This window comes from Neopsephotus bourkii, unplaced genomic scaffold (genome assembly GCF_033783945.1).
Source record: "Neopsephotus bourkii isolate Nb327-2 ecotype Australia unplaced genomic scaffold, CSIRO-AGI_Nbou_v1 NB_1139, whole genome shotgun sequence".
Lineage (NCBI taxonomy): Eukaryota > Metazoa > Chordata > Aves > Psittaciformes > Psittacidae > Neopsephotus > Neopsephotus bourkii.
The window spans coordinates 2166497-2189425 of NW_026901625.1; the positions used below are offsets into that span (position 1 = coordinate 2166497).

The 22929-nt window shown below is 60.1% G+C and overlaps 1 protein-coding gene across 6 annotated transcripts in view; it reads right to left on the reverse strand.

Annotated features, from left to right (window-relative positions):
* ATP2B4 (ATPase plasma membrane Ca2+ transporting 4) overlaps positions 1 to 22301 on the reverse strand; it is a 44640-nt gene extending 22339 nt beyond the window's left edge. For 5 of the 6 annotated variants that reach the window (XM_061362967.1, XM_061362965.1, XM_061362970.1 and 2 more), the window contains exons 1-3: positions 22156 to 22301; positions 4532 to 4962; positions 666 to 863 (exon numbers count right to left, since the gene is read on the reverse strand). In XM_061362967.1, the coding sequence (XP_061218951.1) occupies positions 666 to 863; positions 4532 to 4727 (394 nt within the window). In that variant the 5' untranslated portion in view covers positions 4728 to 4962; positions 22156 to 22301. Of the gene's footprint in view, positions 1 to 665; positions 864 to 4531; positions 4963 to 18168; positions 18356 to 22155 lie in introns of those variants that run through there. The other variant, XM_061362966.1, reaches the window with a different exon arrangement.
* Positions 22302 to 22929: the final 628 nt, after the last annotated feature.

Consider the following 22929-nt stretch of genomic DNA (forward strand, 5'->3'; position numbering starts at 1 on the left):
ACACATGAATAGAGACCATCACTCCTCCCTGAGCTGCTCCAAGGGCTTCCCCTGCTCCCAGCAGAGGGGTTTTACCTCCCTGGAGGCATCTGATTCCTTTCGGTTTTCTCCTTTCTGCTCCTCATTTTTGGCAGAGGTTGGGCTGAAAGAGCCAGGACAACCGGTTTCTATTCCCAGTTGGAGCACCCAGGCCTCCCTCTGCTCCCTGACCCTTGAGTGAGTCACCATCTCCATGCACCTCCGGATCCCTGCTCCTGCTTGGCTCCTCCAGCACCGGGAAGGAGAAACTTATCCAACACCATGGCCCAACCACACGAGGGATGTCGCAGCTGGAGCTACCAGGGCACAGCCAGTGTGGTCCCTGCATGTCCAAAGCAAAAGGGAAGCCCCATGGACTTGGGAAGCCACTGGACCAGATGGGCTCTTGCTCTTTGAGCATCTTCTGGGAGGGCAGCAAGGAATAGCTCTGAGCTGTGCCCAGACACATCCATCAATGCAGGTGCCTGGATGGCAAGGATCCCAAGGATGAGCAGAAGCAGCTCCCAGCTCCATCTGCACCACAGTGACCCACATGGTGGCCTTTCAGAGACAGCATCCACCCCAAAGCCCTGCTCCTGCATGGGAGCTGAAGCAGGTCCCCCCCACCACCAGCACAGGGCACTCACGTTCATTGTCACCACCCGGCGGGTGGTAGAAGGACAGCCCCAAGGAGACTATGGCTGCGATTTCCAAGATGATGAGCGTGACATCCTGCAGCGCTTCCCACACTAACTGCAGGAACGTCTTGGCCTTTTTGGGAGGAATGAAGTTCTGCCCGAAGACCTGCCGCCTCTTCTCCAGGTCGGTCGGGTTCCCAGACAAGCCTGGAGAGGGGAAGGATGGAGATGGGAACAAAACCCCAATGCGAGGAGCAGCTCCCTGCCTGCACAGGGGCACGGGGAGCAGGCAGAGGGGATGCAGAGCTTGGCTCCTGTCCCCGCCATGGGGCAGGGAGCACGCAGGGACCGTGGCCTGCAGGATGAGCCGCCTCTCACCAGTGCTGCAGCCGCACCACGAGCCCGAGTGCCAGTTAATGCCAGTTGGCACTGCCCGGCTTGTTTACAGGCGGCATCAAATTAGCCGTGAATCTGGCACCGCGAGCGGCGCTCGGAGCCGCCGGAGCCACCTGATCCCTCTTCTCCTGCCAGCTCCGAGCAGCCACCGGCCGCAGACCGGACCGGCGCAGCGGGAGAGTCTCTGAGCCCAGCCGAGCCCCATGGACATGGGAAAGGGGAGCAAAAGGGGGGCAAAAGGGGGGGCAAAAGGGGGGCAAAGCAGCCTTCAGTCTTCTGCCAGCTTCAAGGAGCAGATGCTCTGGGGACAGACCTGGTGCAATGGGAGAGTCTGAGCTCAGCCAAGTGCTATGGATGGGGGGCAGAACGGGGGCAAAAGGGGGGCAGGGGGGCAAAAGGGGGGCAAAAGGGGGGCAAAGGGGGGCAAAAGGGGGGCAAAAGGGGGGCAAAAGGGGGGCAAAAGCAGCCTTCACTCTTCTCCTGCCAGCACCAAGGAGCAGATGCTCTGAGGACCGACCTGGTGCAATGGGAGAGTCTCTGAGCTCAGCCAAGTGCTACGGACATGGGGCAAAAGGGGGGCAAAAGGGGGGCAAAAGGGGGGCAAAAGGGGGGCAAAAGGGGGGCAAAGCACCCTTCAGTCTTCTGCCAGCTCCAAGGAGCAGATGCTCTGGGGACAGACCTGGTGCAATGGGAGAGTCTCTGAGCTCAGCCAAGTGCTATGGACATGGGGCAAAAGGGGGGCAAAAGGGGGGCAAAAGGGGGGCAAAAGGGGGGCAAAAGGGGGGCAAAAGGGGGGCAAAAGGGGGGCAAAAGGGGGGCAAAAGGGGGGCAAAAGGGGGGCAAAAGGGGGGCAAAAGGGGGGCAAAAGGGGGGCAAAGCAGCCTTCACTCTTCTCCTGCCAGCACCAAGGAGTAGATGCTCTGGGGACCGACCTGGTGCAATGGGAGAGTCTCTGTGCTTAGCCAAGTGCTATGGACAAGGGGCACATGGGGCAAAAGGGGGGCAAAAGGGGAGGCAAAAGGGGGGGCAAAAGGGGGGGCAAAAGGGGGGCAAAAGGGGGGCAAAAGGGCTTTCCCATCCCAGGGCGTGGGCCAGCAATTGGACACAGTTTATCCTGGTCATCCCCTGGATTTAAAAGCCATTAAAAAGCTGATGGGGTCCCAGGTGAGAGCAGCCCCCCCGTTGCCCAGCACCACCTTAACCAAGCCCTGCACCGAGCCCCCCCAGCTCTCTCCACCTTAAGATGGCCCACGGGGCTGCTGCCAGCTCCCGAGATGCACCGGGCAGGCGGCCGCAACAGGGGCCCTGGATGCATCCCTGTGCCTGGAGCAGCCTGGCAGCGATGCCCTCCCGGGAGGACCAATTCCTCCTGCTTGGGACAGCTCTGCCATCCCATCCAGAAGGAAGCATCAGGATGAATCCCTTTCCCCTTCCACGCACCCCACTTTCTGCTGCGGCTACACCCCGGCTGCAGGGAGGGGATGCGCTGGAGCAGCGCCCGGTCCCCACCCAGCTGTGACGAGGCAGCAGGATCCTGGGATCTCCCAGCCCCGATTCCCACCCATCCCAACGTCTGCAGAGGGATGGATGGAAAATGTGGCTAACTGCTGCGGGTTGACTCACACCGGGGCTGGGGAGGCACCGCGTGCGCCGGGCACACACACGTGCTCCCGCACAAGGATGCGGGATGCTGCCACAGGGCATGGAAGGTTGCACACGTGGCTCCTTCCAAAGCCTGCTTCCCATCCATGGGCATGACCCCGGAGCTCCCACACCCTCCTGGGGCAGTTTGGGAGGTGCTGGGGTTTCCAATTCACCTATTGCAAAGAGCAGATGGCATGGGTGCCATGGCTCCAGGTTGCCAGCCCAGGGGCTGGGGGGACTCAGTTAGTGGGGATGTGGATGGGAACCTTTGGATGGAGGCCACAAGGGACAGCAGGAGAACACCCCCCTGCATCAGAGACCCTGCAGGCTGGGAAAGCTGCTTTTGAGTGGCAAAACCTTCACCCTTCACAGCATGAACACTGGCACAGGGTGCCCAGGGAAGCTGTGGCTGCCCCATCCCTGGCAGTGCTCAAGGCCAGGTTGGACACAGGGGCTTGGAGCAAGCTGCTCCAGTGGAAGGGGTCCCTGCCCGTGGGACTGGATGAGCTTTAAGGTCCCTTCCAACCCAAACCATTCCATGGTTCTCTGATTCTTCCCAGGGGGAATTCACACACAGATCCCACACTGAACACACCAAGATGTGCCTGGTGTTCCCCACGTTCCATATCATCCTCTAAACCCCAGCTGGGGCATCCCACCTGCACACACTCCCCAAGCTCTCCAGAGCCGGTGGATCCCATTCCCCATCTCCCCAGGGATGCACTGCGGCAGGGACATGCTCCAGCCTGCAGCTTCCAACCTTGCTGGGGTTTCCCTGGGTGTCACACCATAGGGACAGCCCTGGCACAGCTGGAGCCGAACACCTCACCCTGATGGGATCAGATGGAGGTGACTCAGGCCTCAAAATCCCAGCTTAGAGGAAATCACCTTTCTTTGCTCTCAGTGCTCAACAGGACGGCGTTTGGGACACACAGCAAAGCTCCAGAGGCAGGGATGCGCTGGGGGCACCACACACAGCGATACCCATCAGTGCCTGGAAGCAGCACCGGATCCAGGAGCAGCCCTGCCACAGGGCCAAGCCTTTGGGGTCCTCTCCCTTCCCTCCCCTCTCCTCCCAATCCCAAGGATCCCGCTCCCACTTTGGCAAGGCCAAGCACATTGTTTTGTGACCTGGACTTGGTATTTCCACCGGGACTGCCCCCCCTTCTCTAATGACATCCCGATATTGTCTCTCCTTCCCGGTCCCGCTCACAGCTGGGAAACACGCTAATCCCCAGCTTACAGCACTAAGAATAACCCCGAGTTCTCAGCGCCGAGGCACAGCCACAGCCCCCAGCCCACGCAGCACCCTGGGGGCGCATCCTGTTCCCAAGCGCAGGTAAGCAGGGGCTCTCTCCCCCCTCTTTTAATGCCAAGGAAGGGGTGCAAAGACAGCCACAGCCACCCAGTGCCCACTGGTAAGGAAGGATGAGCTCCACACAGCCCCTCCTACCTTCACACTCTCCTTCATCCCCATCACACACAGCCCTCCATCAGCACTAATATAGGGGAACGGCTGGTGCTGACCGGGGGGGCAGCAGCAGAGAGGAGCTCCCACACATCCCTCTTATGCCCCATCAGCTCCTCACCCCTACCTGCATCCCACCTCCACTCCAAGCTCCCAGGGGATGCAGGGCTCCAGGCTATGCCTCAAGGGATCCCTAGGGAAGATGCTTCTCTTCTTTTACCTCCTTCTCTACCCTAAGTGATCATTCCATTCAGATGCAGGGAGCCACCTCCCACAAGGCTTGGGATGGGACCACGCTGGTTGAGCCACCAGCTCCATCCCAGAGGCACCCAAGCAAGTGGTCCCCCAGCACAGGGCAGCCGCTTACCTTCAACCGGCGACGTCTTCAACCTCTTGCAGACGTTCTGCACACTGCCATAGGAGTCATTGAGCCGGGCGACCGCCTCGGCGCTCCTCAGCTCCATGAGGTTCCTGAGCTCCACCATGGAGCAACCAAAGTCCCCCTCATGGTTGCCTTCAGCAACCGAGTTCCCGGGGTGGTGGTCGGCCACGTTGTTCGTCATCTTGCGGCCGGTGGCTCCTGCAGCACCTTCCTTCGAGGCTCTGTGGAGGGGATGCTCGGGACGGCCCCTTCCCTGGGGGCTGCCCGGGTGATGCAGGTGCCTCTATCCGAGCCCAACTTCTCCGGATAAAGGTGTAAACAGGATGTGCATGTTACCGCGGAGGCGACCTTAGCAACGACCAGCGTGCATCTCCTGCAGAAGGAGGAGGGCTCCCTGGATACCACAGCAACTGGAGCTGCAAAAACAAGGATGGGAAACAAAAATATCAGCGTTGGAAGCCTCCTCATAAACACACGGGATGAGCGGTACCCAAGGATGGGCACCCACCGGGAGGGATGTGGTTCACAGGCACCTTTACGCTCATCCAGCCCCGGGGCTCACCATAGAACCTGGATGAGCAGGAGTTGGGTTGGGAGGGAGCCGGGATAGGCTCGGCATGGGCTGTGTGGGGTGTTTGAGTGCAGGGAAAGCCATCGGCAGCGCGGGGGCCGGGCAGGAAGAGCTCCCAGGTGGTTCTTCACTCAAACCCGGCTGCCCGGCACACAGAAACGCTCCCATTCACCGGGGGTTAAAAATACACTCGGCAGTGGAAAACAGCTGCTTCCTGCATGGGCTGCTGGCCCGGGAGCACCGGATCACCGGCAGGTAGGAGACAGCATCCCCAGAGACGGCATCGACAGGATGGGGCTCGCAGCACCCAGAGCTTCCATCACTGGAATCATTCGGCAGGGAAGCTGCTAAAACGTGCTGGGTGAACGGTGGGACTCAATGGTTTTATGGGTCTGCTCCAACCTACAGGGTTTTATGATGGGAATTTTAGGATGTGGAGCTGGTGGAGTGAGTCCAAAAGAGGCCATGGGGATGCTGCGAGGGCTGGAGCAGCTCTGCTCTGGAGCCAGGCTGAGAGAGCTGGGCTGGGGCAGCCTGGAGAAGAGAAGGCTCCTGAAGGGGAGACCTTAGAGCAGCTCCAGTGCCTAAAGGGGTTACAGGAAACCTGGAGAGGGGCTTGGGACAAGGGATGTAGGGACAGGCCAAGGGGAATGGCTTGAACCTGCCCGAGGGGAGACTGAGCTGAGCTCTTAGGCAGAAGCTCTTCCCTGTGAGGGTGCTGAGGCGCTGGCACAGGGTGCCCAGAGAAGCTGTGGCTGCCCCATCCCTGGCAGTGCTCAAGGCCAGGTTGGACACAGGGGCTTGGAGCAAGCTGCTCCAGTGGAAGGGGTCCACTGGAGGGGGAGCTGCTCTGGTCAGAGGGGGGAAGAAAAGGGTTTCTCTGACGCAAGCTCAGATGGCAGCAGCGATGCTCCCAGGCACCTCTGCAGCACTACAGAGGCAAAGAGCCTGCAAGGGAGGATCTTTATGGACAGAACATGAAACCCTTCCTAGAGCAATATAAATGAATAACAAAAGGGGAACGGTCACTGAGGCAGCATCAGAGGCAACAGAGCAAGCAGAGATGGGAAGGAGGAAGGAAAACATCCATCACTGCTTCCCAGGAGCACAGGGGCTGCACCAGCCATCCCAAACTCATCAGACAAGCACCAGACCATCACGGGACCATCCCAACAGCACCCTGCACCAAATGCCCCCAGTTCCAGCCCTGATCACAGCAGCTTTGCAACCCCCTCCCTGCACACCCTGGTCCCTGAGAGCTCCAACCCCACCAGCAGCACCCAGGGAGGCTCTCGGTGTTATCAGGAGGCAACAGGCACCAACGGAACCTCAGGGACATCACTGCAGGAGGGCCCTGTCCACTGACTGCAGCAGCAGAGGGATGGGGAGCACAGGGACATCCTCCCCTCAATGCACTGCAGCTCCTGGGGCACCCAAACATGCACCCTTGGGCAGAGCATCGCTGCTCCCCCATAAAGCAGAGCTCACCAGCATCCCTAACACAGCATCCCCAACGCAGCATCCCTGACCATGCCCAGCCCGCTCACCCCATGGCTCCTCATGGAGCTGAGCTCATCTGTGTTTTAGAGGCACGAAGCTGCTGGCAGCGGGGGGCAGGAGGTGACAGGTCCAATTAAACAGACTCCTGCTGATTAAGAGTAAAAAGCTTAACCCCCCCCCCCCCCCGACACGCTCATTTTCCCCTCTCTTTCATAGCAACCAAGAACTTCTGATGAGAGCTTAGAGGCTAAGACAGTTAATTAACACTGCACAGCCTAGTCCATAATTACCCCTGGAGGAGCTCAGGGGCACCCAACATCACCAGCCCATGCCCAGCCCCTCGGGCTTGCTCTGACAGGAGGGACCATGGTGGAGGAAAGCTCCTGTTGTCCGCTCTGAGCATCCTCCTCCAGCCCCGTTTGGGGTCAGAGCATCAATCTGCTCCTGTCCCACAGGACAGGCTGGAGGCATCCATCCCAGGCAATCAGGGCGCTGTGCTCAGCCTTCCCTAACAGCCAACGCTCCAATGAGCTCCTAATGACTCCAGCAGCATCCAGCAACCTGTTCCCAGCTCCAGTATCTCATTCAGAGCCCCCAGGCACTGGAGAGGCAGAAGGGTCCCCCCTGAGGGTCCTTTGGGAACCAGGACATGAAAACACAGCCCAGAGGGGAGCACCCAAGAGAAGCCTGACTGCCCTGTGTGGGCATGGCTGCACGGGACCCCCAAGCAACGCATTATCACCCCCCAAAGAGCATCCCTGAGCAGGACAAGGGTGGCTGCAGAGCAGGAGCAGTTTGGAGGCGGCAGCGTGAAGGACACGGATGCTCCTGATCCATGGGCCGGGGGCAGGAGCAGGAAGGCTCCGGGAAGGAGCAGCGGCTGGCGAGGAGCGGAGCTGATGTGGTGCTGCAGACAAACCTGCCCGGAATAATAAACAGCCACGTTAGACCTTGTCCTGGCTGGGAACGTGGCCATGGGCTGGCACCGGAGCAGCCCTCGGAGCGGGACACAAGGAGGAAGCATGAAGGAGAGGAAAGCAGGATGCTCACAGGGACAAGGGTACCTAAACCACACCATGTGTGACACCGTTCATCATGCCAGGCTGCGTGGTACAGCCCATGGCGGGTGGCACAGCCCATGGCACCAGCACCCAGCACACACCAGGCTGTCGATGCTGCCTGAGCACTGGGGCCAGTAGGAAAGGGCATGGATGAATCCTCCCTGCTCAGCGCACTCAGACCCATGGTGAACCCACCCCAGCCCAGCACCAGGGATGGAGCAAGCCCTGAGCAAGCTCTGCTGGGTTCTACACCCATGGAGGAGAAGGGAAATTCACACCTGCCTCTCGCTCCAGCCTGGACACCTCCCACCATGCAGGGCAGAAAGCACCGTGCTGAGGAAGAGCAACACCAGGCACCACATCCCCTGCCCAGAGCCACAAATCCCAGCCGCTCGCCAGGCAGGATGAGGCCCATGGAGCAACCCTCAGGCCATGTGGAGCCCGGTTTATCCCATTCCCCAAGCATGTGCCTGGCTGCAGCAGTACAAGAGGCCACCCCCATTCACTACCCTTCACTCCCAGGCCCTCAGCAGCACCCACCACGGCTCGTCTCCTCTCCCACTTCAGGGATGGGGCATTGGAAACGCTGGGCTGCTGTAGGTTGCCATGGTAAACTCGATGTAAAGCTGTCAGGGATGCAGCTTATGTTGCCAAGCAGAGAAAGGGGGGGAAAAAACACCCAAACCCCCCAAATTCCCCATTCCTGGCCTGGCTTTAAGACTTTTCCCTTTGGAACTGGAAAGCTCCAATGGAAAGGCTGTGCTTCCACCAGTGCTCGCTCGCATCCAAGGAGGAGGAGCAGGACCACGGATGCCAGAGCAGGGCATGGTGTGGGGACCTGCACCTTCCACACTGACACCATGGAGCAGGGCCATGCCCCAAGCAAAGAGGGTGGAAGGGGCAAAGCCAGGCTGGAACACCCCAAACAGAGCGCTCAGAGCATCCTGCACCAGCAGCATGAGGGAGCCGGCTCTGAGCCCCTTCTCCCTGCAACACAAGCATCCTCCTTCCTGCAGGCCCTGGGTACTGAGACCAAACACCAGACATGGCCCAGCCCCGGGCAGGCACCTGCATCACCCACAGGACCTTACCTCCTCCTCCCATTGCAGCATCCGCTTCCTCCACACCAGCAGCAGTCTGTGGATGCCCCAGGGGCATTTCTCTTCCCAATGGGGCCACCCCAGCACCCACCAGTGACACCAACCACAGGATGCTCCATGGGTGCGGGAGACCCCAGTGACAGCAACACCCTAGGATCCCAGCCTGGTTTGTGTTGAAGGGATCTTAAATCTCCTCCAGCTCCAACCCCTGCTGTGGGCAGGGACCCCTTCCACTGGAGCAGCTTGCTCCAAGCCCCTGTGTCCAACCTGGCCTTGAGCACTGCCAGGGATGGGGCAGCCACAGCTTCTCTGGGCATCTCCCTTCCATCCTCTGAGCAATCCTTGCAGTGAAGCCTTCACCTTACAAGACTGGGGGGCACTAAACACGCACTGGAGGTGATAAAGGAGCTGGAAACACCCAGGAAGCGCTGGTGGCAAGCCAGGGGTAACCAAGCCACAGAGCACAGCGCAGGGCTGATGCTGCACCCAACACCAACCCCAGTGCAAACGTGCTGCAGGGCCAGGAGCAGCTCAAGGCTGCTCCCACTCCAACCCCCTGGGAAAGGCAGCATCACCTCCTCCTCCTGCATCCACATGGGGGATGAACCCACCATCCCCTCGGGCACAGCCTCAAGTCCCAATCCCCAGCTGAGTCCTACGCACCCTCAGTGAGTGGGGATGCTCAGAACCCACCCGGTTGCTGCAGGCAATGGGTGATGCCATCACACACAGTGGCAGGATCAGCCCCGATGCAGCATCACCACATCCCACAGAGCTGGAGCAGTTCTCCTACACCTTGTGCCAAGGAACACGCTTCCCACTGATGGGAGCAAACACCGGGGTTGTGTGGCACAAAGAGGCACGGGCAAGGGGACGAATCAGCCCTCCCATCACCGCGCTGGGATGGGTTTGGTTGTCACCAAGTGTGAGCACCAACACTAGGGTGACAGGGTAGGAGAGCTGCGGGGTTCAGCCTGGAGAAGAGAAGGCTCTGGGGAGACCTTAGAACCTGCTCTAGTGAAAGGTGCCCCTGCCCATGGCAGGGATTGGAACTGGAGGAGCTTTAAGGTCCCTTCAACCCAAACCATTCCATGATTCTATGGATGAGGAAGAAACCAGAGCATCACCCTGCCCAAGCAGTGCTACACCATCCTCCTCCTCTGTTACCAGGGTTTGGGGACCAAAAGGCAGCTCTGAGCCACGCACTGGGGACCAAGGCTTTGTGGAAAGCACCAGAGAAAGGCAAGCAAAGGCGACCTTGTCCGAGAGAGCATCTCTCCTTGCAGGCTATTCCACAGGGAACACGAGCGGCTGCCATCAGCCCACTCATTACAGCTCCATTTTCCCTGGTGTTTAACGAAGGTTGGGGCAGCAATTAGCTGTTGTGAGAGGCAGGGAAGGGGCTGGAGGCAGGGGAACACAGGGCAAGCTGCGGGGGCACGGAGCATGCAGCGAGCCATGACGCGGTCCCCCAAACCCCGCTGCATCCCCATGCATCTTTTAGCATCCGCATGGAGAAGCCACCAGCGCCTTGGTGGGTGCTGGGGGCTCAGGAATGTGCCCTCAGCTCCGGGGCTTCCCTGAGCCAGAGGGTGCAGCAGCCGAGGAATTCCAGGGAGGTGGAAAAAGAAAGGGAAAGGAGGGAGTCTCCAGGCGAGCTGTCAAGGGGAATGTTTCCATCTAAGGCCTTGGTATTCCTCTCGCGGCGCCTGCACTAAATCAGCCCCGCTCCTCTCATTATCCCTTTGTGCTTTACAAGGTAGCACAGGCGGTGGAGGAATGCAGCAGCACATGGAGAGCAAACCCCAACCAGCACATACCTGCTGCCCTCCATCCCCCGGGCAGGCAAAGCATCCCCACTGGACCCTGGCACCACGCTTCATTCATCCCCTCTCCTCTCACAGCATCCTCACACCCCACCCGGGAACACGGTGGGTACCAGGCAATGAGGCATCACACTGGGCAACTCTTTCACTCTTTCCTTTCCCTTCAATGTGTTTTGCAATGCCCCACTGTGGACGTGTGCAGGGCAAGGAGCTCCCACCAGCTTCCCCCATGGAACACATCAGCCCCACCACAGACACATCCTTGGCTTGTCTTTGTGCTGGGTTTACAGCCTAAGAGCAAGCAAGCACGACCAAAGGAACGGAGGGAACGGGTTGGGATTTAGGCGACTTCAAGACTGCAGAGCAGGACTTGATGATAGGACAGATAGGGATGATGATAGATAAGGCAGCAAACCAGGCCTGGGACTCCGCCTCCCAAACTCCTCCTGCAGCACCACTGACCTAATGGATGTTGAGCAACCATCACATCCCAGCCCCACGCTCCGACCAACCTGGATCCTCCCAGTTCAAGGCACACCCGGATGCTCACTGGTCTCAGCACCCTGCTGCAGGAGGGAGATGATGCCCACGATCCCTTGGGATAGGGAGTTGGGATCCCATCTCCCTGCAGATGCTCCATCCCCACGCAGCTTCTCCTGGCTCCCACCATCACATGGGGCAGCCCAGCACTGGATGCAGATGCTCTCCAATGGGACTCATGTCCCCATGCATCCCTGCTCCTTACACACATAGGCCAGCACCACCCTGAGCACAGCATCTGCGCTCTGCCAGCCCTGAGCAGGGAGGAGATCCTGGCAATCCCAGCCCCATCCTGTTCAGCTTGAAACCCAGTGAAAACCAGCAGGCAAGAACGGACCCAGAGAGCACCAGGAGCCTCCCCAGCAAACAGCACCCAGGGTACAGGGGTATTTATAGCAGTATTACACAGGGACAGGGGATTCCTACCCTGAACATCCCCGGGGGCTTAAAATAGGCCCAGTCACTTCCTCCCAGCAGCAGCTTGGAGAAGCATCAGCTTCTGGAAGCCAGAGGAGAGGCTGAGCCCTCAGGTCCCCGGGCACCCCAAGACACGTGGGGAGCACAGCACTAACCTCAATGGGAGCACCACAATGAGCTGCTCCTGCCTAGCTTGGTAGAGAGGAAAAACCCCAATGCAGAACCCAAACCAGCAGCAACAACGATGAAATATCCTCTTGTTCCAACAGGGAAACTGAGGCAGGGGGAGCAGAGCTTGTTGGACACCACATGGACCATCAGTGCCTTAGCACAGCAGTGAGCAGGGGTCCCCCAAAGCTGGGATGCTCTAGAGGGGAACCCCATTGAGTTCAGCCACCCCATAGCAGCCAGCACAGGGTTGACCCCATGCTCAGATCCCAACCATTAGGACATGGCAAAGGGCTGGGGATGGAAGCACCCTTTCCAGCCACCCTCACCACACAAGGAAGGGGGACAGGATGGGTGCCCCCACAGCTCCCAACCAACCCAGCTCCAAGGGCTCCCACGCAGTCCTGCTCTGGATCACATCCCGGATGGATGGTGTGCTGAGCACTGGATAACTTCCCCCATCATCCAGGCTAGGAGGTATCCGTGGCACTGGACCCCAAATCCATGCTTTCCCATTCAAAAGCCCAAGCAGAGAGGGGAATTCCAGGTGAAGGGGATGAGTCAGTGACCAAGGGGGGTTGTGGGCACCCTCCCTGCTCCAAAGGGTTAAGGAATAGAGCTGGGAAAAGCGTGTCTGCGATAGGAAAAACACACAGGCTCCCAGGGAGAGCGCGCCGGCTGCTCCCGTTTCCCTTCCCGACATGCCCCGCTCCTGGGAAAGTGTAGGCTGTTTTCCATATATAACTGCAAACTGTTCCATGCAGTAAGAAGTCTAATTAAAGGGAGGGAGGGAGAGCGGGAGAGGCGCAGAAGGACCGAAAGGCAATATTTATCCGAGGGAAGGAAGCCTGCATCCCGGGCACCAAATTAGACCCTTGCAGAGCACGAGCCCCGCGGTATCATCGGGAGATCAAATGTGGGCAGAGCACAAGAGGGAAATCACAGCCTGGAAAAACCCCTCCCAATAAATAAGAGGAAAGAGCCAGATGGGCCAGGAGAGCACGGGGGAAGGAGAAGCTCATCCCAGTGCAGGAGGGCAAATGCACCCATCCCACATCACCACACGCGTCCTGCGGCTGGAGGACTGGTTACTGATGTCAATAGCAGGGATCTGCGTGAGAAATGGGTACCAAAGTGAAGCTGCATCCTTTCAGGGTGCACCAGGGACATCCATCGCACTCAGACACTCCAGCCCTGGCTCTCCCACCCATCCACAGCTGCATCCCACCGCATGGATGCTTTGGGGGTACCCAGGAGGGGATGTGCCTGGGTGGATGGGGAACACTGGGACCGGATCCACTCTTCAAAGCCTCTTTGTTAGAGCTGTGCTTCCCAGATGCGCCAGCCACAGCCCCAAGGTGATCCAGAGCCAGCCCCCTCTGCCTACACAAGGTGCCAATGCATTCTAACACCGCTCCCCTGCTTAATTAAGTGCCAATACATTTAAAGGTCGCCCGATGGAGGCTGAGCCCTTGCCAAGAGGTGTTTGCTGCAGCGCTCCGTGCCGACAGCACCAGCATCCTCATGGATACTGCACATCCGCTCCCAACGACTGGGGACAATGCGCACTGCACCCCAAAACAGGACCCAACCCAACGCTATGGATGCGGTGATGGAGCCGTGGTGTGCTGGGCACCACCATTCCCAGCATCACCATTCCCGGCCCCATCCCACCTCCATGCAGGCACACACCCTTGTGCCGCAGGCTCCCAGCACCATCCTGACCTGCTACCCTGTTTATGCAGCATCTTCAACCCCACGCACTCCCTCTCAGCTTCAGGCTACACACCAGAGGCTCCCAACTGCACCAGGAACCCCGGGGAACTGGGAGATCCCTTTACTCAAGTGCCAGCGCTGGCGAGGTTCCCACCTCCTGCATCCCTCCGAGTGGGATGGTGCCTTGTACCCCCTCCAGCGCATCCTTTATGCCCATAAATCCCCCCTCGCCCTGCTGGAGGCTGTGCCCTCCTAAAACATCCCCCTGGGATGATGCCGAGATTCCCAAGCTTGGATTGAGCTCTGCTTCAAGCAGAATCCCTTGCTCAAGACCTGCGACAAGACACAACAGGGACACCTCAATTGCATGGTGGGGCTCAAAGCAATGCCCCCATTAGCACAGAGCCAGGCCTGCAGCTTCCAAGCAATAGGAACAAAGCAACCCTGCATGGCACAGCCCAGGGTCACCCAAGGTGAGAGCCGGCCACGGGCCGCTTCACCCTGCGCTGGATACGGAGCTGTGGGAAGCTTTCCCCAGCCCCAGCCCGTGGCCAGCACTCACAGAGGTGGGTATCCAAGCCCCAGCGCTAAGCTGGGGATAAATGGCAGCTTTAGCAGCGATAGGGCAGAGATTACTGCTGCAATCCGGGTGTTAGGGGCGCTGCGCTGGCAGCCAGCAGCGCATGGAGGGATGGAGCAAGGTGATCCGCAGGGAACACAGCGAGCGGCTCACACCATGGCCAGCACATGGATGGGGCCAGGGTACAGGAGGCAGCAGCGCATGGAGGGATGGAGCAAGGCGATCCGCAGGGAACACAGCGAGTGGCTCACACCATGGCCAGCACACGGATGGGGCCAGGGCACAGGAGGCAGCAGCGCATGGAGGGATGGAGCAAGGCGATCCGCAGGGAACACAGCGAGCGGCTCACACCACGGCCAGCACACGGATGGGGCCAGGGCACAGGAGGCAGCAGTGCATGGAGGGATGGAGCAAGGCGATCCGCAGGGAACACAGCGAGCGGCTCACACCATGGCCAGCACACGGATGGGGCCAGGGCACAGGAAGCAGCAGCACTGCCTGCAATGAGCCTGCATCCCCTTGTGGGATCCATCCTCCTCCTCCCCATCTTGCACCATCCTCAGACCCCAGGCAGGGTCAGAGCGAGCGGTTTCAGTCTCAGCATTACAAGAGCAATGGAATGCAGTGACCAAGTGTCACTGCCAGGGAAGCCTGCTCCGATCAGGGTCCCCCAGCATCACCTACACCACACACAGGGGAGGCCCCTCCATTCCCTGCTCTTCTGGGTCCCTTCTCATCCACGCTCTGCCCAAGGCCATCACCTCAATGAGCTGGAGGCAGTGTGTGCAGGCAGCTGCGTGTGGGGGGAGCGGGAGGAGGAAGGGAGGATCCCTCGTTGTCCTTTCCAAAGGGAAAAGGGACAGTCCCGTGAATAGCAGTGCCCGGCAGGGCAGGAAACACCTCCAGCCTCCTGGCTGCAGGCTGCATCTGCCCATGGAGAGCAGAGGACACCTGCACACAGCACAGGTCCCCCCCGGTGCTGCAGCAGCACAAACTGCAGCATCCTGCAAGGATTGGATGCATTTCACGTTCAACTGCAGGAGCAAGAGGATCCCCTGGCTGCTGCCCTGCAGATAAACACCCAGATGCTAAGGGGAAGGGAAGGAGGAAGAGGAAGGGCCATTCCCAGCTAAAGGAGGGGTGGGATGCCCAAGCTGCTGCCCATTCAGGCGAGACCAGGCGCACAGCCACAGACAGGAGGCAGAGACAGGGAGAGATGGAAAGAGTGGGAAAAACAACAGCAAGAAGGGAAGCAATGAATGGGAAGAGATGAAAGGGTCAGGAGTTAGCACAACAGGGTTAAAGGGTGGATATGGAGCTGGAAGGAATTTGGCTCACCAGAGCATGGCCCATGGCTGCACTGAGGGGACCCAGCCCTTGAGCATCCACTGGGTACCCAGAGAGCCACCCCCAAAACAGGCACCTCCAGAGCTCCCTGACCCATGGCTCCAGCAGGCAAAGCAGCCGCCTCCCCCCGAGGGAGGTTTGGCACCCAGCACACACCAAGGAATTCAAATCCCCTTGGGAAGAACAGCCCATGGGTTTAACACTCCATGGAGCAGCCATGCGGGAGGCGCCCAGGGATGCAGCGTACCCCAGGGATGCTGAAGCAGGTAAGAGGATGAGGATATGCAGCTGGTTTTGCCCCCATGGGGAGGTGAACGGGTCTTGGCTGCTTGCTTCCTCCTTCCCCATGAGGAAAAGGCTTGGGAAACACCCCCAGGTACTCCCTGAAGCTCTCTAAGAGGAATCACTGCCTGGACACACTGAGCTGTTCTGGTCCTTCCCTTCGTGTGTTTCGGACCGTCCCTTTGGGGTCAGGCTCCGGAGCAATTCGTCACTTGGGAAATAACACCACTTGAGGCCTCCTCCCTCAAATAAACCTCAAAAGACATCATTGAAACAAGCTTCATTTGGACAACTAAAAATAGGCAGCACCAGTCACACCGGAAAATGCAGGCTGGGCAGCTTCACACTGTCACAGCTCTATGGGACACTGCCTATAGGAAGGGACCCCCCAGCTCCAGATGTGTCCCTGGGTGATGAGCGCAGCCCTGCTCCTACCAGGAACGGGTGAGCACCAAAAGACCCTTCATGGATGCTCGGATGGAAGCTGCGGGTCCCTGCACCTTCCCAAGCAGGATGCGGTGACTCAGAGCCACGTCTGCACCAGGACACCCCGGAATGATCCAGCCACGCTCCCAGCCAAGCCAAGCTTCTGGTCCCAGCTCCCTGCAGCTGATTCACCCCGCGCTGCCTTCCCCCAGCATCCCCAGGCACTCGCTGCCAGCTCTGCCCGCACACGGGATGAGCCCCCGGCACTGAGTAATGTGGAGGGGTGGGATGGTGCTGGAGCTCCCCCCCTGTGCGCCAGCAGTGGTGCTGGCACAAGGGATGCGACCCTCACAAGGCACAGTTCAAGCCTGGCTACAGCCCCACAGCAAATCCCACCGGCAACTGGGGCTCTGCCACTGCCAGCCTGGGGGTACCGGCTGCCAGCATCAGCCGCAGACCCAGCCTGCCCTTGATCCATAGAACATGGAATGGATTGGGTTGGAAGGGACCTTAAAGCTCATCCAGCTCCAACCCCTGCCACAGGCAGGGCCCCCTTCCACTGGAGCAGCTTGCTCCAAGCCCCTGTGTCCAACCTGGCCTTGAGCACTGCCAGGGATGGGGCAGCCACAGCTTCTCTGGGCACCCTGTGCCAGCGCCTCAGCACCCTCACAGGGAAGAGCTTCTGCCTAAGAGCTCAGCTCAGTCTCCCCTCGGGCAGGTTCAAGCCATTCCCCTTGGCCTGTCCCTACAGGCCCTTGTCCCAAGCCCCTCTCCAGGTTCCCTGCAGCCCCTTTAGGCACTGGAGCTACTCTAAGCTCTCCCCTGATGTCTCCCTGCAAACCCCTTCCTCCCTCCAACCAACCTCTCCCCTCCCCATAGGCAGCACTAATATTTAACCAGGTTCCCACTGGAGCACAAGCTCCCTCCCAGGCTGGGTCACCCCAGAGCCCACACCGGATCCCTGCTCTCAGCTCCGCCACGTGCCCACGGGGCTGCCCCTCCAGAGCAGGCTGGGAATGCCGGGGGGAGCAGGCTGGGAATGCCGGGGAAGCTCGGCACCACGCGCTGCCGGCTGGCAGCTGCAGCGGGATGTCACGGCAGGGCTCGCATGCAGCCGCAGCTCTGCCCAGGTGCCACGCTCATGGGAGCATCACAGAGCGAACAGCGGAGCCTCCGCTCTCCCATAGGGCAATGATGCACTTAGGGGGGGTTTAGGCCCTGCAGAAAGGGGGTGAGGTGGGAAGATGCTCAAGGACTGAGCCATCTTCTCCCTCATCCCCATGCCCCTCAGCTGCCTGAGGCAGCAACAGCCTCCGAGCTGCAAGTAACCAAGCAGCTTTCCCACCAGCACCGCGCAGCCAAGTGGTCCAGCAACCCCGGGGTTACTTTCAAGTAGCTGGTGATAAGGTGGAAGAGATGAAGAAGAGCTGGAGCACTGCGATGCCATGACACTGAACCCCGGGGAGGGTTGAAGCACAGAGAGATGGAGCACCAGCATCTCCAAGAGTGAGGAAAGCCGAGGGCAGCGCATGGGGCTGGGCAGGGCTATCAGCACCCAGCGAGGGCTGGGGAAGGAACAGTAAAGCTCTATCTGCTGCAGCCGGGTCCTGAATTAGCATCTTGAGAGACCACGCTGAAAATCAGACACCTTCTGCCCGAAACACGAGCCCGGACCTGAAAATCCCATCACTGGATCCGATGCTCAAAGAGCAAAGGGCACAGCCAGCCCCAGGCAGGCCCTGACACCACGGGGCAGGGCTGGTCCCCTGCACCCCCCCTCCCGCCCGGGGCAGAGGCAGCTCCATGAGGGCCAGAAGCTTATTTTTAGCCTGGGGAAGGCAGGATCCGGGGAGCAGCGATCCCGGCTCTTGCCCTTGGCGCAGGGCGCGCTGCTCCTGCCCCTGCTGCAGCGAGCGCCTCGGGCCTCAGTGCCTGCCCCCCCCCCCGGCTCCGCAGCGCTGGAGTCAGCCCCCGGCTGGCATCGCCAACCGGCCCGAGGAGGAGGATGCTGGGATCAGCCCAGGAGCCTGCAGGATCCGGATCATTTCCAGCTCCGGAGCGGAGCGAGGCGAGTTGGGCAGCGCTGACCTTTCCGTGCCGGAGACAAAGAGGAGATGCCAAGAGCCTCGGAGGAGTCACCGGATCCGTGTCGGGGGGCTCTCCCGTGCCAGCCGGGACGGAGCGGGAGGCCGGAGCCACGCAGGGGGCTCGGGAGCTGGCGGGGACCACGGGAAGCCAAAGGCGCTGGGATCTCAGCCTGGGAAAAGGAGGGATCGGATTCCCCCCTCCCCGTCCCCACCGGACAAACTCTTCCGGGTAGGGACTCCTACGCGCCGCGCTCTGCCCAGGCACAGCAGCAGCAGGAAAACACGGGAATACGGCAGAAAACAGAAGGGAAAAGGGGCGATGGAGCCCGGCCCCTGCAGCCGCAGCAGCGCCCGGCTCCTCTGGCTGCCGGCGCCGCGGCTCAGCCCAGCTGCCGACTCATCCCTGCCATGGAAGCGGAGAAGGAAAAGTTTCCCCGTCAGCAGAAAACAGGGACAAGTGGCCAAGGCTTGGCTCCCGCCGCCCTGCTGAGGAGTCCCCGTGCCGGGGGTGCGCGCAGCGGGGAGCAGCGCGTCCCCATAGGATCCCCATGGACCCTCGCCAATGCAAAGCGGCCCAGCGGGGTGATGCTCCCCATGCCCATTCCCTTGCTCTGAAGCGAGTTATGACAGGATTCAGGGCAAGGATCACAAGCAGGGCCAATGTCAGCGATGTGCAGTGTCCCCTCGGACCATACAGTGCTTAGGATGATGCCACGATGTAGAAGCACCAACATCCCAGAAGCACCCAGCATCCAGGTTGGACACAGGGGCTTGGAGCAAGCTGCTCTAGTGGAAGGTGTCCCTGCCCATGGCAGGGGGTTGGAACTGGAGGAGCTTTAAGGTCCCTTCATCCCAAACCATTCCATGATGCTACAATCGCACCTCACCACGGTCCCCGCATCCCTCACCCTCCTGCCCAGGTGGTGCAGGCAGAGGGATGCTTCCAGCCAGGACTCCTGCATCCCCTGGGGCACGTCGCTGTGCATCAGCTTCCCACGTTTAAATCCAAGACCCCTCCCAGAAGCTCACAAATCCAGGAGGACACGGAACTCCTCAGTTACTCACAGAGAGCTCTCCCGGGATCTAAGTTGCTTAATTACTACCTTAAAAGAGTCACCATCCAGGGGGGTGACACACCAGCGCTCCACATGGCTCAGGCATTTGCTTTCTTCCTTTATCCAGGGTGAGCTTGCCTGCATTCTCCCCCCCCCCCCTTTTCTCTTTCTAATGAACAAATAGAGGGGCAGGTTTTATAAGTCCATGGAAATTCTATTATCCCTCTGCATTAAAGCCAAAAGCAAGTAATTAAAACATCAAAGTCAGATGTTTCATTAGCTCGACCTCGCAAAGTGCTGGCAGGAACGTGGCTCCTGTGGCCGGCTGCACCCAGGGACCCCGAGGCTGGACCCCAGCCCAAAACGTGGTCCTTGTCCCAGTGTCACTGGGAAACCCAGTGGGAAGCTCTGGGCTGTCACCTGCCTGTCCCTCTCCTCCAGCCCATCACTGCTCAGCGCTGGAGGCCTCTGCATGCCCTGGTTTTGAGAGGAAGAAGGCACCAACCTCCCTCTCCCTATCCCCCAGCAGCATCTCCATCACCAGCAACACAGGACGGGTCCTTATTCCCCCCACCCCTCCACAGGCACAGCACAAAGGCAAGAGTGATGGGTTCATATTCCCATCTCACTCACAGATCTATTTCCTCCTCTTCACATCAGATCTCCACATGTACAGAATCATGATGGAGAGGACACCTCTGCCTCCATCCATCCTGATCAAGTAAGCTCCAGGCAGCCCACACGCATCACACAGCATCCCTCACCCTGCCTGGATCCACTCCCAGATGCCCCCAGCGCAACACAGGGGCTGGGGAACACCAAGGAGGTGGTACCCATTTGTGCTGCAGCAGCCATCTCCCCCATCCAACGACCTGCATCCCATTGCCACGGTCACTCGGAGCTGCTCCACAAGCCTGGTCCCTGCCACAGAGCAGCAGCAAAGAGGCATCGGCAGCAAGTCCCCACTGCAGAGCTGCTGCCTCCTTCCAGTGCTGCTGCAACAGGCACATGCAACCACTGCGGGCAAGCCTTGATCGTGGCCTAACAGCGAGGGGAAAACAACAGGAAAAGGCAGGAAACAATCCCAAAGAGCCCCATAGAGGAGCAGGAAGCAGGCAGGGAAACCGCAGCCCCTGCAAGGTGCAGGCAGGGAAGGAAGGAGCAGGCAGCCGGGGAAGGCCTTGGGGAAGACGAGGGAACTCCAGGCACAGCTCCACCCCGGTGCTTCTGCTGCAGAGCAACGGCGGAGAGGAGAACGGGGCCCTCCATGCCCAAGGAGCCGGGTGGCTCCAGCACTGCACATCCCAGCTCCTTGCACACAAGGCTCCGTGATGCTCCAGCCACACCGGCAGCAAGAGATCCCGACCGAGCACAGAGAGCGCGGCGAGAGCCGGATCCACAGCAGGGAATTCCCTCCGTCACCGGCTCAGCCGACAACACCCAACAACAGCCAACAACACCCTTCACCCCCTCAAGCCTGTACCTGCAGCGCTCGCCCCACCTCGCCTGCAGCAACAGAGCCCAGGCTCTGCAGAGGACCCTGCACATCACCCACGGCGCTGCCACCAGCGAGGGCGCGACAAGGATGGAGCCCGCACCCCGAGGGGCCGGGCTCCGAGGTACAGGAGGGCAAGGGCAAGGACAAGGAACGGGGAAGCTCTGCCTCAACGCCCTGGGTGCTTCCCAGCTCCATTTGCAGCTCAGCACCAACACCACCACCCCGGGCATCCCTTGGGCCGCACCGGTGCGGCACCCGCCTTGGCACGGGGCACAGAATCCACATCTCCGAGTGAACCGCTCCCAAAGGGCTTTATGGAATCAGAGGGGTCGGGAGGCCTCCGAGACCACCCCCAAGGCTCTTTCCACCTCCAGCCCCCTTGATCCCAAGGGTGGGATTTCCTTGGAGGGTGACCCAGGCGGGCACACACATGGAGCAGGGAAGGGAAGCCCGTGCTGCTGCGAGGTGGGGCTGGCGGGGACGTCAGCTCCTCTTGCTCATGATTAAATAATGTGGGTGCGTTTGAGCGCTCAAGGAAGCGAAAGATTGAGGGCACAAACCCGCCTGCCCCATTAGCGGTTGGGGGGGGGCACCCCCCTTTGCACCCCACCTCGGGCACAAACAGGCTGCGCTGGTTTGAGCTCTGCAATCCAAGCCCCCACCCAAGCCCAGGTCTCCAGAGATAAGAGCACAATAACCTATTGTCCCTCCTCCATTCCTTCCCCCTCGCCACATCTCCACTCCCCTCCGGCCAGGCAGGGAAGGGAACACCCAAAACATCACCCCTTTCACCACCCCAGGGTGCTCCTTGGACCCGGAGCCATGCTCGGAGCCTTGGGAAGCAGGGAAAGGGTAAAGGGGGTGCGGAGGAGGCTCCTGCCTGCCGGCCATGTGGGCAGGGTTCGCCTTTAGCTCTTGATTTCCCTTTTCCTCCCCTTTTTTCCCCCCTCCCTTTTACTCCTCCTGGTCCCTATCAGCCGGGTGGATGCAGGCAAAGTGTGTGTGGGGGGAACCACAGGCAAACACCACGCAGCCCCCACCCCCCCCCCAACCTCCTTCGTGCCCCATGGATGCGGAAAGACCCCCCCACACCCCCTTATGTTGCCGCAACCCCCCCTCCCTCCACCTTTCCCTATGGGAATTATGGAGGCATCAACCCCACAGCACCGCATCCCCCCCCTCAATTCCATACAGTGCCACGCTGCCCCCCCCCATTAAAGGGCAGGCAACAAGTTGAATGGAGCTTACACCACCCTATATCCTAAAAGAGGGGAAGGGGGGGGGGGGGGGAAGGCGTGATTCCCACTGGGAAGGAACGGGATGGGGGGAAAGCAACGTCCCATCGACCCGCCGCGGGTGGGCACGTTGCTTTCCCCCACACACACACACTTAAAACACCCTAAAACCACCCGAAATCACCCCAAAACCCACTCACCTCGATCCCTGCAGCGCCCGATTGGCAACGGAGCCCTCTGGGCTGGCCATGGGAAGAAGGGGAAGGGAAAAGGGGGGGGATATAAAGGGAACGGACCCGGAGCTAGCGGGAGAAAATGCTTGTCATGGCAACCCGTGCCGAGCCGAGCCGAGAAGGGCTCGCCCCAACCCGCCGGAGGAGGGGCTCTCTTAAGGTGGCGGCCCGCCCCGTCGGGCCGTTTTAAGGGGGAGACGGAAAGGGATGGTGTAATCCTATGGGAGAGTGGGGATACCCCCCCCTCCATAGGAAAGCATCGTATACGCACCCCCCCCCCTCTCCAAGCAATGTAGGGACCCCCGAGCAATGGGGGACCCCCCCCTTCAGGCAGTACAGTGACCCCCAATGGGCACCCCTAGGCAGTGTGCGGGTCCCCCCCACCCCGGGCAAGCATCATTAATGCACCCCTAAGCAGTACAGGGGTACCCCAAGAGGTGAGGGTATTCTCATGCAAGCAGCGCTCCCCGTTCCGGGCAAGGGGGTTGGGGGGGTCAGATCCCTGTAGCACCGTGAGCAAAACTGGGGCTCCTCATGGGCGCTATGGGTTTGGGGTTCCCCAAAGGCACTGTAGGTTCGGGGTTCCTCATATGGGCACTGGGGTTTGGGGTTCCCCATAGGCACTGTGGGTTCGGGGTTCCTCATATGGGCACTGGGGTTTGGGGTTCTCCATAGGCACTGTGGGTTCGGGGTTCCTCATATCGACACTGGGGTTTGGGGTGCCTCATATGGGCACTGGGG